General features: G+C 36.3%; 1 protein-coding gene across 2 annotated transcripts in view; it reads left to right on the top strand.

Moving 5' to 3' along the window:
* Positions 1 to 19485, top strand: part of SMYD3 (SET and MYND domain containing 3) — a 400426-nt gene that overhangs the window by 329767 nt on the left and 51174 nt on the right. For both annotated transcript variants that reach the window (XM_005526874.3, XM_088052979.1), the window contains exon 8: positions 728 to 838. In XM_005526874.3, the coding sequence (XP_005526931.1) occupies positions 728 to 838 (111 nt within the window). The remainder of the gene's footprint in view (positions 1 to 727; positions 839 to 19485) is intronic.

Here is a 19485-nt window from a genome sequence, read left to right as displayed (position 1 = left end):
TACAGACTTCTCTGTAGTTCATTGGAATTCATGCTGTACAGTGTAAGAACTTGAAAATGGCACAAATATAGGCACACATTTTCTTTTATAATTTCAATAAATCTTCTTGTCAATAGTTTCAACAAGTTAGACTGCAATGCTTTTGTGCTTCCTTGGTCACAAGGGAAACATCACAGACATACTGAAAATGTCTGTGGCGTAAGAGGAATTATCCTCAGGTTCAAACATATATTTGCAAGAAAGTAGAGACTTCCCTGAGAAAAAAATTTTGGAGATAGTTGGATAGTGTATAACAGTAGTGGTAAATACACATTTAAGCTCTGGAGCTAGACAGAAAATGAGATTTCATGCACAAGGAATTCAGATACTTTATGCAGAGTTTCTTTGCTATCTTTTCTTACTTTCCTTCTTTTATTTTTCTTCCAAATTAGGATTAAAAGTTGAAATAGTGATAATTTTGGGTAGAATTAATAATTTTAAACAATATTGATCTTGAAATGTGAAAAGGTGTTCTTCCATAGAAATTATTTTCTCTTTTTTTCACCTTATGTAAAACTAGTCAATTTCTTCTAGAAAATAATCTGTTAGCATTTTATTTTATGCTGGGGAAAATGTTGTATCAGAAAAGTGTTGCCTCTGCTAATACATATATATGCTAATACAGAGTATGGATTTTTTGTAAAATATGCCAACTCTTTTTTTTTTTTTTCATTTGTACTGCATACAGCTCACCATCAGCTATGTTGAATCACTGATGCCTACCAGGGAACGCCAAAAGCAACTGGTGCGCCAGTATTGCTTTGAATGTGATTGTCTACTCTGCCAGAATCAAGAGAAGGTAGGCTGAGAAAAGAAATTCCTTGCCAGTGAAACAGAGTTTTCCAAGGCCCGTTAGCAGCTTTCCTTCCTTATCATAATACTTACCTTTTGCTACTAATTGAATAGACAGAATAGAGGAGAAAATTGCCTCTGCCCTCATTGTGGTTTTTCTTACTATGAAAGACAACTCTGAATGAAAGAAAAGCAGGTAATGTTGGCATTTTTCTATTCAAAAGAATAATCTTGGAATTTCAACTGAAGCAACAGGAAGGGCGTGCTTATCCTCAAAATAATGTTGAATTGATTTTGCCAAACACCTGCATCAGTTATTTTCAAGAACTACCAAGCTTGTTCAGCATTATAGAGAATGGTGAACATCCTTGGGTGACTTTGTGGTTTTTATGCTCATTTACATCACAAGTTCTTGGAGTAGCAGGTCAGTGGTTGTAGTAGATAAACTTTTGTTCACTGCAATCTCTTACTAGGGTTGAGCCTAGCTTGATTTGATTATATTCTGGTTTGCTTCATATTTATACAACCTTCACACAACAAATTTGTTGATGAGAGATTAAATGGAATAGGCAAAATGAGGCTTGCTTCATAGCAGTTTATGCACTTAGTCTCTTTTTATACACAGTTGTTCTTATTTTCACAAATGCCTGTTTGGAGTGAGTCAATTGCCATAGCTAAATGTGTTCCTTCAAGATTAGAAACAGTAAGAAAGGTATTGATGAAAATGTAATTCCAAGCATAATATGATTTATGGAATAATTGCTGCACAGAGGAAAAAAACAGAAGAAGAAAAAGAAACCCCTAAAGTTTAAACTGTAACATATGCTTTGATTCATCAGTAGGCAGTTCAAAAAAGAGAACACAGAAAATTTCAGGCTTATGACATAATGCTAAATTACTTCCTGTCCGTGTTGGCGTTCTGTGCCTGACAAAAGCTGCTGCAATTCTACTCAGAGGCAGTGAAGACCTCTTTTTGTCTTTCTTTTAAGGATGATCACTCAAGTGCCATGAAATCTTGGATTAGTTTTGGGTAAATGACATCCTCACAGATGCAATGATGATTAGGAAAAATAAGCAGGCTAAAGAGTCTTCAAGGATCACTTAACAGTTTGTGAAAGGGTAGGACGAGGTGTAAAAACCATTCAGCATGTGGAATATTTTAGGAAATCATATCCCCAGGCTGGTTATGTGTCATTTTTAGAATCAACATATAACATCAAAAAATACTTAAGTGAAGTTATATGTGCATATATTAATGAAACCAATACTCTCATACATAGGTTAAAATTAATTCATTATATTTTTCTTTTTGAAAATATAATTGTCTTTTGCGTTCATATTCTATAGATCTTTTTTTTTTTTTTTGCCCATTCACAAAATTTCCCTGGGAATGATATTGTGAAATGCTTGGAAAGCTCTTTGCGACCACATTCTGAAATTCTGTGGTTGTCTGATTGTTACCATATAGAGAGGTCTGTGAAGGTCTAGAGGCCTCATGGCAGCTTGGTCTGTTAATGACTATAAGGAAGACATCTTTATTCTCAGCTTCATTTTAGGGTGATTATTATCTGCAGCAGTCCTCACAGTATTGTGTTTCATTTCTCTGCGACAACTGAATTTGTAAAATCTCTATAGGACTAGCTTGTTACTTTTTCCATTTATCTCAGTCACTGCTGGTAAGCTGCGAGTCATGTAACACTACAGCCACATCAGGAGGTCATATTTATGGAAATTCTGGGGTTTAAAACTACAAAATGTCTAGATTTAGATGCCTAAAATTGACAAAGTTATTCAAGACATCCCTGCTGAACTATCCCTAATACTGTGTCAAATTTCTAAGTCATTTTAGAAATTTTTTTAAAAGAAAAATCTTTGTCGATAGAATAGGCAAGAGCTGTGACTTTGGGTCATCAAGAGTGGCAGAGTCAATACTGTGACTCAATATAGTCAGCTAATAGTAAATTCCCACTTTACAACATTGCTTTGCAGAAAAAAAGTTTAGTCAACAGCAATTCATATCATATATCTTTCTTATAGGTAAAAAGGCAAATTACAGAAATGCATTATCCATTCAAGTAAGTTCTTGTGTATTGGGAATTTTTTTCAGTTGCAGTCATCTCATCAAAAAAGCTGGAACCCTTTTTGAAATTGCATTTCTAGACACTTACACAACCATTAATAGAGTTTGTGCTACTCCAGTCCTGTGGAGTGTGCTTGCAAGCTGCTGAGCACATACTAGGGACCAGTGAAAGCTCTCAAGATGCTCACATCAATTTATAGTAAAGTTTTAAGTCAAGTGACTTGCACTGTAGTTTTATTCTGCATCTTCTGTAATGTTTTAAAAGTGATCCTGCAAATCCCGTGGGAAATGTATGTTACAAGTTTATATGAAGGGCCCATAAACCTTATGTTTATTTGTACTTAGTTACATGCATCCTTATTTATTCATATTTATAAAAATGCTTGGCAAGATAATTATCAATGAAATTTATGTTTCCTGTTGTATTTTTTAAAGGCTTGTTCATTTAGTGTTAAATGCCTGAGTGGAAAAGGAAGATAGTATCAAATTTCTGTTCTCAAGTCAGTTACTGACGGCAAGTGGCCTTAGGAAATTTGTTATATTCAAGAGTAACCTTTGTTTTCTAAGGTCCAACACTTATTTTTCATAATTGGTAGGAAGCTACCATTTCAACTGGAACTCAATAGGCTTCTGACTAGAAAACAGATCTGACTGTCTGTATTGGGGATCATTTTTGTGAATGTTATATGAAGCTCTGTTTTTTTCAGTCTGTACAAATGCAGTGAGAAGACAATTTATAGGTAATTTGTACTTCTGCTGAGTATCCTGGTGCCCAAAGGATAATAAAGAAATATGCTGTATTTTCTAAGGTCTTTTAGCTTTATGTGATGGATTTGTTTAAATGAGAATAATTCCTTGAAGCAGAATAGTTTGGGGTTTATTTGTGTGATTTGTGCCTCCCTCATACCAAGAGCAAAGAAAAGCAGCTCATTCATACCATCTTCAGTAGAAATCCATGAAAATTGGACTGGATAAAAGAGGTTAAAGGAATGCCTTCAAGTAAATTGCCCACTCTTTAGACAGATAAAGTTTGGTGAGATAAATGATTCTGCTCCATGAAATATATATAAATACAAAATCAAGACTGACATGATTACATTTCTGTGCTAGCTGACGTGGATAACCAGAGTGCAGTTACAACACTGCCTAGATATATACAGTTCCCTTGTACAATTATCAGGATCTGAGGCTCTAATATGGCAAAGGGTACATTTTCAAGTGTCATGAAGCAGGCTGCAGCCCAACCGCAGGGACCCTCGCTGAAGCCAAAGCTACTGAATTTTAGCATCAACTGATAGACACTGGCACTCAGTGTGAGCAGACACAGCCCCAGACCAAGGGAAGAGCTCCATGGCTGAGCAATTACAGTGGCACTGCATGCAAAATGAGAGGAAATGTTCCTCACTGGTCACTGCTGGTGAAAGGACTTCAGAGTGAATCTTTGCTATACAGTAGTAGTTCTTTATCTTCCTCTCCAACTGTGAGCACAGCCATGGAATAATCTAGGTGCATAGCTGCTATCAGGGATGAGAAAAGAGAAGCAAACAGTGGCAATAGCTGAGCTGGGGATCTTAAATAATTTTTGGTGCCTTAGCCTCAATGTGAGCTGCATTTTAATTCTAAGGACATATTATAATGCTGGCCAGTGTCTTTTATCAGCTGGTCGAGCAGCCTGGCTAGTACAAATTCGCCACTGTAAGCTGGTTAAGATAAGACGGAGGTGAAACTTTTGCTGCTTCATTTCCTGACAAATTGAATGGCATTAACTACAAGTCTAATCAAGACTTTTGTCCAAACTTAGAAAAAAACAAATCAGGAACTAAAAGAGGGGGAAAAAAGTATGTCTTCCTAAAAGTCACTCATAGGATACTTCCTGTCTGTCAATACTTCAAATTATAGCTACTGTATTGTCTTCAGTTCATTGTGTCTTTGATAGCTTTACACATTTTTCTTTGCTCCATTTTAAGATCAATCTCCACTGTGATTCAGGAATGTGTGCCAAGCTGAACTCTTGCCAACATATTGCTATTCCAGCACATAAAAGCCCCTTACATTAATTATAATTAAAGATGGGTTTACATTGATGACAAACATTTTAAATGAAGAGCAGTTTTTTCCACAGTCATGAGCCAGAGAATTGTTCATGTTGTGTATTTTCAGCCAAGGATTTCAGGGACATTAGTGCTTATAGAATGGCTTTGTTATGAGTCGTCTTTCACTTTTGGAGCCGGGATTTAATATTTCAGTCTAGCTTAGTTTTTGGAAAGCTTTTATTTATTACAAGGTCAAAAGCAATGGACTTGACTCTGAATCATTTTTATATTTGGCCAGTGTTTGAAAGTTGCTGAAGTTAATAACAGCATAACACCAGTAAGCATGTTATTCCTTTAATTTTTTTTTTATTTTTTTTTTTGCTTTGCAGCTTTATATTGCAGCTTGAATTATGGTAGAGAACATCACAAGTCCAGTTTCCAATTCAAGGGTTCTCAAAATCAGGTCACCTGAACAGCAGCCAAGCTATCAACCTCTACATAAAAATACCACCTGCAATTCTTTACCTGTTATTATATATATCCACCAGGTCTGTTATAACCCCAGCCCCCCAAAATAAGTTCCTGAATGTGAACTTTTGACATTATTGTTCTAGCAGAGGGAACAACACAACTGTAGTTTAGAGCTTCATCAAATGTAAGTAAATTGATCAAATTAGTTGCTACAGTATGTGTCTGTGGTTGATTTGCCTCACCAGGTTTCCTGAAAGAGACTTGAATATGTGCAAAGATACATTATACAACATTTTCACCTTTGATCTTTGTGTTTGCTCTCAGCAATACCTTTGAAGAAAATGTGCTTCAATTACAGAGGCATTGTTACATGAAGAGTATTATTATTGACTGTTGTTTTTCATTAGGATGTAAAGGCTTCATGCAAGATCACGGTACTGGTGTTAGTACAAAAATGTCACCCCTCCCTCAGGGATCATATATTTAGGACACAGGAAACACAAAATTATGTGTTAAGAAGTGCTTTTTTAAATTGCTGAGTTGTCAAGTTCCATGAGTTTGTGTCCCAGTTTTCCTAATATTTATTTATTTTTAGACATTTACATTCTCACTGAGCTTCCCAAGGACAATATGAAAGACAAGACCTCCAAATTAATTCAAAAGATGAAACCTGGGAAGCAAGGATTAAATAGGATTGTTGAAAACAAGTCTCTTTATACAGCTAACTGAACATAAAACACTGTGATCAAAGCAAAGAAAAAACTAGGAGCATCTGTTTCTCTAGTCATGATTCTAAAAAACTTGCTAAGTACCAACATACTAAACAGTGTGTTAAAAAAAAAATTATCAGGATTGTGTTCCAAAAGAATGCTGATTGAGTTAATTTTCTATCAAAATACAGAGTTTGCAATAGTTAATTGTAGAACTTGTTTGTTCCTCATCCTTTTTACTGTTTTGCCACTAGAATTGCCTTTGAAACAAACTACAGTGTGACACCAAGCCAGAGATCAGTCATGTTTCACCCACCTACTTGTCCAGCCCAACATCAGTATTGCCAGTGCCCACAAAAGTCAGTGGCAGTAACTGGAGCTAGCTGGGGCACGACGCTGTTTCTCTCCATAGGTGGCTGGCTATTTCTTCCCTCCGGCAAAGCATTTGGTAGTGACATAAACCCTGGATTCATTCCTGAAATCCAGCAGCCAGACTAACACTCTTCTGTTTCTTTCAGAGGATCTTACCCTTTTGGGATGGGTTTCCAAACAGCCAAGGACAGAGGGCTTTTATTTTTCTAGTGCAAAAAATGACAGTAAAAAACAAGGCAGCTGCTTCTAATTTCTGGGATCTCTTGATAATTAACAAAGGCATCATGTCTTCAGCTTCTTAATGTTTCTTACATGACTTATGAGGCTCCTTCCATCTTTCAACATTGTCTTTTTTTTCCACAAAAGTGCAGTTCCAAAGACACTGACAAATGTGCTGTGATCATTTTTCCATGACAGCTTGCCTATCCCAGTTGCTTTGGGACTGCCTCAGTGTGCTCTGGTCACCACTTGGCAGCATCCAGCTGGAGCTCACTTGGGTTGTCAAGGTCATGGAAAAGATCTGGCTGTTCTTATAAATAGACATGAGTTGAAAGATGTATGTAAATTCTTTGCCTTTTCAGGAGATCCTTAATAGGGCAACCTGTATCAGTTTGGTCCACTGAGTTCATATTTAAAGCAAACACAGAAGGTGGGTGTGTGGCACTCTCCTGGGAGTCTGGCTTTATGCTCATCTGAGGGGAGCAGAATCCCATTCCTTTCAGACCCAGCCATTTCATACGAAACTTAAATCTTCTGGCAGATGTTTTAAGAAGAAACACTTTTTTTGCCAAGGGAAGAGAGTGCATTCTCATCACTTTCTTTGGCTGTTGCAGCTACATTTAAGTGCCTGGATCCTTCTGGATCTATTCGTTCTGGATGTCCAGCTTCTTTGGGAATGTTAGAACTACCTATTACTGGTAGGATTTCTTTTTTCAGATGTTGTCATTCCTATAGCAGTCACTATTTGGTCTCTGCTGAATGACAAGCTGAAATAAGAAAAATCTTACTCTGGATTAGCAATATAAAATAGACGTAAAATATTCAGGAAAAAAACAGTGGTAATTTAAATATAAGGCTGTATCAGACAAATCACTTTCCAAACACTTTCCTGTGATGATTTTGGAGAGACTGTTTTTTTGTAAACATGTATAGAAGCTAATCATTGCATTATCTGAGCTTGAATCTCAGATTGCAGGAATCTGAGGTTCCTACAAGGTCTTGTATGTTTCAGCCTGTCAAGGTGGTTTCTAATAGCAGTAGTACCTTAGGGAAAAAATCTTTATTTTGGATGCATTTTCTTGATCTGTTTATCAGTCACTTTTTTCTATTTTGCAGTGTGTTCAATCTTTTAAAATCCCACTAATTAGGTAATTGGATTGAAATACGATAGGATTCAATTCAGATTCCTCAAGTCATTAAAAAAACCAAAATGGATGTTGCAACTTTAAACTGCAGATCTCTGGGCTGACTGAGTTTCAATTTTCAGGATACAAAAACCTCTCTGGTTGAAAGTCATCCACTTTGGACAAAATAATATCTACATCAGAGCCAGAATGACATTTTTTCCTAGGTATTAGAGCAGACCCTGTGGGGTAAGGGAACCCCACAACTCTTTTAGTGCTTCAGACAATGGGTGAGGTTCAGGTGAGTCAAGGATGTGCACTGTATCTGTCTTCTATATTCGTGCTCCAAATCAGCTAGAAATAGGAGCTTGGATCTTTTTCTTTCCACCTGTACATGTTAATGAGCTATGAATTTTAAAGAAAAAGTAGAAGAATGTGAGTGGAAATACCTTTCTCTGTATGTAAGCTAAATCCTTTTTGACAGTAAAGCAATTTATCATTTACCTTTAAAGACTGAAACCAGGACAGCAAAATTATATGGGCTGACCATAAAGTCAGCCCTTGCAGGCATGCTGTATATTTTGAACCCTCCTTTATTATTTTATCTGGTCTTAGACTCTCAGCTTTTGGGATAAATACTGTCTTTACTCTGTGCAGTCTAAAAACCATCAAAACAGTGTAGCTGTGATTCTGCTACTTTGTAAATTTTATAATAATATTTTATATTATTTATAATAATATTTTATAAGTTTTATAAATAATAGCAACATGAAAGTCAATAAACAATCTAAAATCACACCAACATGGAGGAAGGAAAGAAGGTGGAAAAGTACTCTACTCTTTATGAGCAAATTACTTAAAATAGGACACAATTTTATTAGCTCACTGAAATTTTTTTGCAATATGCCATCTTCAAGTAATTTCAGCTTAAGTTTTTGTCATCTTTAACTCATTCCTTGTTGAAGACATTGCCTTGAAGACATCACCCAATTCTACTGCATAGGAGCCTTTTTTATTCTAAAGAAATGTTTTCAACTATGGTTCTTGTGATTCTCCTTCATACCAGTGCATTCTGCGTCTTTCTCTTCCAATTCTGAATATGCTTTCTGCATACTCCAAATTTCTGGTTCTTAACACCATCCTGATTGTATACTATATTCTTTATGATGCTCAGAAATTTGTCATTTGTTTCATTTTTCTTAGCCAAAAAAAATTGTCCTGATAAATCTTACCTTTCTTACAGTTTATTTTTTTTCTGAGATCACTTACTGCCAATCCAATGCTCAGAAATTACTAGAAATAAATACTGCAAATACAGTAGGTGTAAAGATGTAAAGTAGCTTCATTGCACTGCCTATTGTCCTAGTTTTCTGAAAATTCCAGTCAGAGAAGAGGAATAATGACTGGTTATGTTAAGCAGGTTTTGCACATTGAGCCCATAAGTATGAACATGGTTTGCCTTATATGGGTCAATAACGGCTTTTAAAAGTCTGGGAAAAATTTAGTCTAGTAGTCCTGATTTTAATCTGATAATCTACCCATCATTAAATCTATGAACTAAACTATTCTCTCTCTTGTAAGAACAGCATATTCTGGGAACCATTTCACTGTGATTGCTTTTTGTGGTGAAGTGGTCATATACCAACACTGGACAAACACAGCTCTGAATGGGAAAAGCAGTATTGTATGCATATGTATGTGCAGAAGTACATATATGGAACATGCAAGGACAGTTTTAAAGATTTTCCTATTTAATGAACAATATGTTCCACATCCAGTACATGGTGGGGGTTGTCTTCTTTCACTGCTATTTGTTTTGTGACCTTTGTAAAGTAATGTGAAGCCCTATTTCATGGCTCCCTCCATAAATTAGATACTGAAATGCCCATTATACAAGTAACATTAAAAGATATGAGTTATTCTTTAGTATATCTCACTATGAAACTTAATAGAAAGACTCACATTGCTATTTCCCATCCCACATTGTGAAAGTGCATCTTTCACTCTAGGCTTATTTAAATTAAGAGAGATAGCTTTCCAGCCAGCTGCCTCTAAACTTTTAGACACTCTTTGCAAGCCAAATTTTATTTTTCAAAGGTTGATTGACTGATTTAGAACTCTGTGGCAAGGTCATCAGGTATCATGACTTCATTCTAATTGCTTTTTGACAGTGTAATAACTCAAAGTTTGAGGTTCTGGCTGAATTCATAGGAAGCACCATAGACTGAGAAAGACAGAATCACGCTCTTTGGTGCCTAAATCAGTTCCAGTCCTTAACTAATATTCTCTGAGGTGTATTAAAGCAAGAATGAGCTCATTTGAATAACAAGAAAGCCTATAATTTTTGAGACTTTAAAACTGCAGACTAAATGCTTTGGCTTGAAAAATTGCTATGATAAACAATGTGCCATATCAGCTTCTTGCCATAATTTAATTAATGTCACAACAATGCAATAACTAAAGTTGTAGTTATAAATTTTGTATTTATGAGCTTTATTCTAAAGCAGGAAAAGAAACTTTTTTGTATGTAAAAGACAGCAGGCTTTAGAAGGCTGTATGTACTCCAGCCACAAGAGTTACATCAGAGGATTGTGTAGTTTTTTTGACCCACTGCAGGATATCCTGCTGTTTTCCACAGGATTTCTCAGTGTATTGTATGAAAGTCCTTGATTATACCATAAGCAGTGATTTGAACTGGGGACTGTAGTAAAACTGTGTCACAATTCTGTCCAAGATTTATCTGAACACCATAAGTAAGAAAAATATGTTGCTGCATCACATTGATTATGGTATGAATCTTTGTCTTAGTGTTGATATAAACTAAAGCTCCTGCATTTCCTTTGACAATATCTAGACAACAAAATTTTTACCTTCGAAGTATTTCTAGCTTAATGTAAAACTCGCGTCATTCCCATGCACAAAAGAAATCCTTCCAAGCTTTGAGAGCTTTAGATGTGATTCCAGCTACTGCCTAATAATACAGTAGTTTGAATCTATAGACATTTTGTATCGTGGAGAAAGATACTGTAAGGTTCTGTAGCTACTACACTGTATTTGGTTAATGAAGGTGGGGGTCCATATAAAGTGAGGTGCTTCTCCCCTGCCCCAAACCCTGACCTGCAAAAGAAATGTTAAAAAGCTTTGAGGGTATTTTTTTTGGAATGGCAGCACTCATCCATCTGGCTGGAAAAATATTTTGGAACAGTGTGTTTTCAAGCAATGAGTAAATTACTTAGAGTACTTATCAAGACATAGAGAAATAGATTACTGGTACTGTGAACTATTTTGGAAAATTGTAAATCCAGTGTAGATTATGTATCACCAAATTATTTTGTTGCATCAGGTCCCATAAACAGTTGCTTTGAGGTAAGTCAAGATGTCTACTTTTCAGTACATGTTTTGTGATGTAGGCTACCTCTCCTTGCTTTGAGTCACCTTGGCCCATCACCATTGATTGCTGAGGCATGTGAGTACTTCTAACACTGGCAGGCAGCAGGAACCAGCTGCATGGTAGCTATCAAAATAGTACATAAAGGCCTCAAGGGTCTCATAAGGGTCTTATAATAGTTTCCATGACATTATGACATTTTAGAGAATGTCCTTTTCACTTTGTTTCCTATTTTTTGTGAAAATGACTTAAATGTTTGTATTACTGAATCAGAACAACAGAGTGCAAGAAAGGTGTTGGAAACTGTTTCAACCACTCATTTGCCTTATGGAGTGTTTCTGGCTGCTTCCTTTAAGCCCTGGAAGAACCTTTACTGTTTAAATTCATGTTAGAGAATAGTCAATAATAATTCCTCAAAGAAGTTCTTGAAATTACTAAAACACTATACATCATCTTTTCTAAGTATTTGCAAATTTCTTCTTTGGTTATAGCAAACTAATATTAATCTAGCAGTCAAATATGTTGGCAAAATTCTAGAGGAGGAAACTCCAGGTATTGTACTCACTCAAGGAGCTGCAGTTGTAAAAAATTAATTCAACCTCCTTTATTCCTGACCTTAAAAAACTTGTGAGAGTGTGGATTTGAGTATTGATGCTAAATATTCAAGAAGCATACTAGTGAGTTAGGCAACCAGCTTTTATCAGCACTCTAGGAATTTTGAGACCCAGCAAATATTTTAAGGGGTGGAGTGGATTGATCAACTATCTATGAGCTTAGTCATGTTCCATGTTCTTTTCTAAACAATCAACTTCCTGTATTTCACACCCATTCATTCAGAAAGCATATGCTGAAGTAAATACTATTTTTTTACATTGCAGTGTACATCAAAAACCAGAATTACTATCACTACAATTTTATCATGGTGTACCTCATGCATTAAGATATTAAATTGTTTTGATATTAGTGTTCAAATACAGTATCTAAATTAATGTCAGTATATCTTCAGTGAGAAGCAATAATTCAATGGGCACAAGTTCTTCAGATCACTGAAGCATACTTTGAAATTCATAAGTAACTATGCTTCTACTTAGTGAAGAATTTGGTCATTTGCATAGAAATTAACTTCAATGGGATTTATATATGCTTTTAAACTTAAGCGCGTATTTCAGTGAACTGATGAATGTGGATTGGATTATACGTTGTGAATAACTGAAAATTCTGAGGATTTTGGACCTACAGATCTCTCCTGAGCCACTAAATGCACTCAGTGGCACTCCATATCTCCACAGGTTGCAGAATTAAGGAGTAAAGAAGATTTGCCTTATAGCTGTCAGTTTGTGTGCTAAGAGATGCCTAGAGATTGCCTTAACAAATGCATAACGTGTAAGACTGACTGTGAAATACCAGTCTCACTGTTGCTAGGGATTAGGCTGAACGGTATCCTTGCTCAGGTAAATGAACTACACACAGGGTTTATTTTTGTACTGATGGTGGAAATTACAATGGAATTACAAACGTGACAAGAATTTTTGGGTGATCTGGCATAAGGCCCTCTTTCATTCATGTTAAGCTGTAATTTCCTTTGCTTCTCCTCACTTCTGGTTTTTATGAGTTGATAAATAGTGAACTTCTATTTATTGGTCTTCCCACTGTCCAATCAGTTTTTATTTCTGCTTGTAACCTATGCAGCTTGGATGGGAATTGTGCAGTCGGCCCTAGGCTCCTGACACAGGGAGGTTTATAAAGGCAGTGCTGTTACAAACACAAAACTCGGTCCTGTTGCTCATCATCCTGACTGGGGGTAGGCACTGAGGTCTTGCAAAGTGTCAGTCATCCCCGGGGGCCTGAGCTGTGTGTGACAAAGGATAGCCCCTGTGCAATTGTGACTCAAAAAAAAGTAGTAGTATATAAGGGACCCAGTTTAGAAATAAATATGGTAAATGTTTTGGTCAGCAACCAGAATGACCTACACTTAAATGAAATTACTTCAGAACACATTAAATATGTGCCTTTCATTTGAGGATTCTCCAGGTAGCAAGATGCTATGATGTAGTTTAGCTGCTTAGCCCTGTGTATTGATTATATTTTGACAGACTTGTCTTTTGATGCTATCTTGCTTCCTTGCTAAGTATCCTAGCATCCTTTTATACTATTTTTTAAGAGAGAAAATTCTGTCTGTAACATTATTTGTTGAGATTTTTATCACAAAGAGTGGATGTAAAACAGAAAAGTTCTAATAACAACACTTGATCTATGAGCATTATTGGGCTTAAAGAATTTCCACTGGGCTCTGATGTTCAATACTAATAAAATCTTTGAGCCTTTTTTGGTGTATTTTCTCTTACTACAGGAATTTATATATATGTGCACTCTAAATAAATATACACTCTAAAGTTTGTTCTGACAACACACTTAAATATTACATTGCCATAATGATCAGTTATATATAATGCTTACCAAATAATTCCAAAGTGTGCCCATAATAACCCTCTTTGTACAGGATACAGCATTTTCATTAATTAAGTGGAAGTAATTGCAAAATTAATGGATGACAAAGACTGAGAGAATAATGAACATTTCTGAAAACAGGTAAATAACACAGAATAACTGGAATTGCTGGTAAATTAGACCTATTGAAATTATATTGAAATATAATGCACTGCAAAGGTGGAGCACATGTTCTAGATCTGAAAGGGGGATCTACAGCTATGATTTATTTCACCAAATCTCAGACAGGATAAATGTGATCACCTAAGCTAGTTGCTCTAGATTTCTTTATGGATAAAATGGAGGAGAATGAACACACTTTGTTATTCATCTGACATATTTTAGAAGCCTGCTTTAGGGTAATAAAAATTGCACTCAGAGAGTGTTTCTTTGTCATATAGAAGGGTGGCCCCAAATATCTACACTTGATCAAATGAATCTCAGAGTGAGTGTCTGATCAGAAATGGAAAACACTGTGTTTTCTTCTGGCAAAGAAGGCTAATGTGACCCTTGGATCTTGAGTAACAGGGGAGTCACTAGGAAGAATGATGTCAATTTTCTTCACTATAAAATATTTATGAGATTGCCTGTGCATCACACAAAATAGAGATGCAGTGGTCTTTGAAAAGGCTGTTTAAAAATGTGTGTGTCTTAAAGAATCACTGAAATTAATAGCTGAAATGGGATTGCAATGAAGAAAAATAGAGTATGACTGACAGAAATACAATTACTATTTTCTGCTGTACTGAATTGTGGACCTGACACATATCACACTTGCAGCTGTAGAGGTTAAGAATTGTTTGTCTGTTTACTCCTCTTATGTAATAGTTTGTCTTAATTAAATCTAAGCTGGATTTATCTATGTCCCATTTAATTTTCTTAAATTAAACTGACTTCTTAAAATAGACTTGCTGGTCTTAATTTTCTCTTTATCGAAATCATCTCATTTTGATAAATTTCCCACAGCTGTTTTTCATGTCACTTTTAAATTTCTGAGTAAATATAGTAATGTTGTTACTAAGTTGGATAATGTTAAGGGAAGGTTATTCATACTGCCCTGTGAAGTTGCTTGTGTTTTTGCATTACTTGTATGCAGGGTCTGGGGAAACCTTCATCTTGATCTCAATGCCTAAGTAGAGCACTTAAATGGAAATGGTGTGAAGAAGTGCTAAATTTTCCAATATTTATACGATTTAGAGTGCTACTAGCCTGTGCAGTTCTTACACACTTCCAGACACCAGAGTCAGTAATCCATGAAAAGCTGGTATTGATTATATGAGGGAATGCAGCCTGTCTAATACTGAGCAATGTACTGCACAGATTCAATATGGCATCCAGATCTAACGTGGCTTATTTTACTCTGAGAATTCAAAAATAAAAAAGTACAAATTCAAATTGTTCAGAAGTTGAAGTTCACCCCCTCCCAATAGCCTTACAGGGAGCACAGTGTGGTTTTTGTCTGCAGAGTACCTTTGGAATTGCTGTGTGTCCCAGCCACTCTCTTCAGAGCCATGCGACAGAAAACACAAGGCTTCTGGTGAGGACAACCTTACATGGGTTGCAAAGGATAGATAAAGGAGAATTTGTGAACTTGGCATTATTCTTCATGGAGCAGGGCACAGGAGCTTTTAAAACTTCAGAAATCACATGGAAATTTGAATTGTGACAGGACTGTGTGCGCTGATAATTTCACATATTTGTAGTTCTTAATGAAGTACATTCACAAGACTGAAGGTGAGTGAATCTCCAACTGAAGCTGTAGGCTTCTCTAAACCACAGTCCTCAGAATAAGAGATGAGAAATCTTAGATTCTGAGTTTAAACTTCATCCAGAAAATGTTTCATAGGAGATGAGCTCAGCTATTTTGGGAAAGCACTCGTGTGCTTTCTTTTGCTGCGTCTGTAGCTGCCTGCACCTGTGATTGCCCAGCAGGCCCTCATGCCCTTTTTTGCTCAGAAAAACTCATGTCAGAAATTTAGTATAGCTGCAATATCACAGCTTGCATATTACATTTTCTCACTGACACTTTTCTTCATCTTTCTAAAAGGGAAACTTCAGAAGATGTGCAGTGTCTTTACTCATTTAATGCTTTTCTTTGCTGTCTAGCAATGAGCTACCAAGTTTACTGGAAACAAACACTCCTGTACTTTTAAATAGAATCAGAAATAGAAAATCATTATTTATGCTTTCAGAGTATCTGAGATCAGTTCTAAAATGTCATGCTCATATTTAAAAGTGTATGAGCTCCTCTGTTCTGTTCAGATGCACATCTGTAGTTGCTTACATTTTAGAAATTTTTAAAAATTGAGCAAATCATAAGCAATGGAGAACAATTTCTATGAAATGTTTAGGTATTTGAGATATCCACAGCTTTTAAGGTGTTAAAGTATTACAATTCAGAAAACTTAAAAGTTAAAGCTTCCACCAAGAACGAGAATAGGGTTATCTGCTGCTGTCACACAGGATTATTATTATTGTTGTTATTATTATTATTATCATCATCATTATTGTTATTGTTATTATTTAATAGATTTTGTGTTCAGAAAAATCTATTATTATTTACTGTGATTTCTCAATCTTGGAAAAATATCATATTCAATAATATTTCTTGTTAGACCCCTAATTTCTATATATACAACATGTAAACTATGGTTTATATGTTTTTATCCTTTGTAAAACTGACATTTGCTGGTGGTTACATTGCACTCTTTTAATCCATTTGTGTATTTAGAAGAGCTGATAATGGTCAGGAAAAACTTCAGTCCTTTTTTTTCACTTATCTAAGGGTAGCCTGGAAGTCTAATACCTGCTTATTTCTGCCTATGTGGGACTGGATACCTGAATACTGAAAACAGGCATATAATGAAGATGCCCTTGGACACACTTCAAATAGGAGGAATGCTGGGAAGGAAAAAAAGTATAAGGGTTATTTACCACTTGGATTTTCTGGTCACCACTTCTCCCTGCTCTGAAGGGAGGTGAGGAGAGCTTCATGGTTTCCTCTCTGTGGGCAATGTTGCGTTTGTTTCTCTACCTCCACCTATGAGAAGAAGAAGGATGAATGTTGTAGTGAGGACTGAAAATCCATGTCTTTATCTATACTGTAACCTAAATAGGAAAGGAGAACTAGTCCTTAATCAATCTTTCCAATAATCAGGAGGGTTATGGAGTTGCAGTACACAATGAATGAGCAGTGGAGAGGCTGTGGGAGCACTTTTGGGGAGAGGGCAATGGTACTTACTGGTTAGCATGTACTTGTTTTGGTAAGAGAAATATCTTCTCTCAGAGGACATGCTGTCCACGTGGGAATCTTTTAGAAATCAGGATTTTTAATGCTGGGATCACAAAGAGCAGTGGTCACTAACAACGTGTGTGAAAGCAGTGGTGCCTGAAATTAATGGACAGGGAGCACTTTTAGGAAGTATAAGAAACAGACAAGTAATCGGGGGAAGAGGAGTGGTATGAAGGAACAGGAAGGAAAGAGAAGCATTTATCTGTAGATTTGTAGAATTTGTAGATTACACTCCTTTCCAAGGAGAGTTCCTTTAAGGATGGAATGTTTTGAGGAAACTCAAATAGCAGAAAAGATAGGGAGAGAAATAATTCTTAGATAGAAATACTAGAGAATGGAACAGGTGATTATTTTCAAATGCTTACTTCTGTGGTGTTTGATTTCTGTACTTGCTTTAGGAGATGAGGCTTTATAATAAAAATTATAATTATAAAAGTTATAATAAAACTTCCTATCACTTAAAGCTAGAAATGCAGATCATTTTATATTTAACCAATCTTCAAACAGGTTACAATCCTCATCAGATACCCTACAGTTTTCTTATTTCTCTCTCTTTTGTTAATGCTTTGTGAATAGACTATATCGTTTAATTATTTTATGGACCAAAACAAAAATATTTTATTGTTCTGAGAAGCAAATTCTTGTGTTTAGTGTCAGAGTTAGAAATAAGGAAAATAATTAGGCAGAAATTGCCAGCTCTTCCTTCTTTTTCAAAAACCTCTTTTTTTCCTTCAGTTGGTGCTCTTTTCTATAAATGAAAAAAGTCTGTCTTTAGTGTTGGCAGGTCTGCACACCTGGAGGTTTGACTGGGAATGTGTTCTAGAAAGAGATGCCTTGAAAGGGAGTTACTCCATGTAAAGCTGTATCTCCCGTAGCTGTTATTGCCATGCTCTTAGATTGAATTAAACTGTTCAGTATAACATTTAATCATGTCAATTATTTTCATAATTCTGACTCCAAGGCAGCTTTGTGTTTTTAGCTGGCTTAATCATACCGCATGGCCACGATTTTCAAGGTGTTTTCCAAGGGAGGGAAATAACTTACCTGGAGAAAGTTTATTAGGATGCAAGGCAGTGTTCCCAGTGACAACTTCTCCTGGTTGTTTTGCAGCCCCTACTTGGCTGCCTGTTTGGAAACAGCCTTCATACCCAGATCTAGACCATTTAGGAAAGGACAGCTCTTCTTTCATATATGGAAATCTGATGAAGAGCAGTAGAAGTGTGAAATGCCAAGCTAGCCATGTCTTTCTTTGTTCTTACATCAGCCAATCCCTAAAATGCCTCATCTTGAGAACACAGAAAACATCTAATTGAAACCTGTGACTCACATCTTTCCCAGAGCTCCTGCCCAGCTCCCTCCATCCTAAACTCTCATACAAAAGGGATAAACACCATGAATCCAGAGAGGACTGGGAGATTATTGGTCCAACAGACATCTCTATTCTCTACCTGGATATGAAGCCAGTGATGACTTAACCCTGTGCACTAGTGTGAAGGTTGGAAACCCCAACCTTGCCCTGCTTTATGTCGCTAATTAAATGCTAGAAGACAACAGTAACTCAAAAAGCTGCACTAGACAGAGAAGGATTAATCTCATCTGAGTGAACACTTTAGTCATTCATCCATCAGTCTTGCTATGTGCAAATTCTTTGGCCTTGCTTCGTAGTTGTTCTCCTTCTTTCAGTTATAAATCTCTCTCTCAATTCCTGTTTTTCTGAGGTGTTAGTTGTTAGGCTTACAGCATGTTAGCGAAACACTCTGAATGATACTTGGGCAAGTAAGAAAGATAACTTAAAACATTTTTTCTGGTTTGGTAGCTTCTTAAACAGAAGTCTTCACAGACTTCATTATTAGTATCTTATGGGCTGGATATCTTGTTTAGATGAGTCAATGAGCAGCACTTGAGCCACAAAGGCGTTTTAAAGAGATTGTTTCAGGTTAACAGGCTGTGTTCAGAAGTAGATGTAGTCCATAAAAACTAGCAGAGGTTACATTGGCAGTAAGAGGTTCAGTGTCCATCCACTGAAAAGCTGGAAGAGGGCTGTGCAAGGTTCATTCATGTGTTGATAAAATTTCTGTGGTATGAGCTGGTTTGTCCTAACATTCACCTTATGCCTGCTGGTGGCAACTCAGCTCTGCACAAAATTATTTCCAGGTGATCATTTTGATCAGGGAATTGATTGTAAGGGAAATTCATGTTCAAAATTCAGTGGGGTCAGGCCACCCTCCTTGTTAGGCCCTACAGAAGGGTAGGGCAGCTGAGAACAACCTTGATTTAGTCTTGATTTAATCATCCCAGGAATCCACAGAGGTCTGCTGTTTCATGAAGCAGATGGAAAGTCAAAACTGCAAATTAAATGTGAGACTGAGTGTTGAATCTCACTAATTTTTTTTCTGAATTTATGGCAAATGGGGAGCAGTGGAATAAGAAAATGAGGCAATTCTAAGCAGTTATATATTACAAGCTTTTCAGTGGAGG

This window comes from Pseudopodoces humilis, chromosome 3, assembly GCF_049639895.1.
Source record: "Pseudopodoces humilis isolate 2021_Gansu_Grassland_sample_001 chromosome 3, ASM4963989v1, whole genome shotgun sequence".
Lineage (NCBI taxonomy): Eukaryota > Metazoa > Chordata > Aves > Passeriformes > Paridae > Pseudopodoces > Pseudopodoces humilis.
This window is presented reverse-complemented; position numbering and strand designations above follow the sequence as displayed.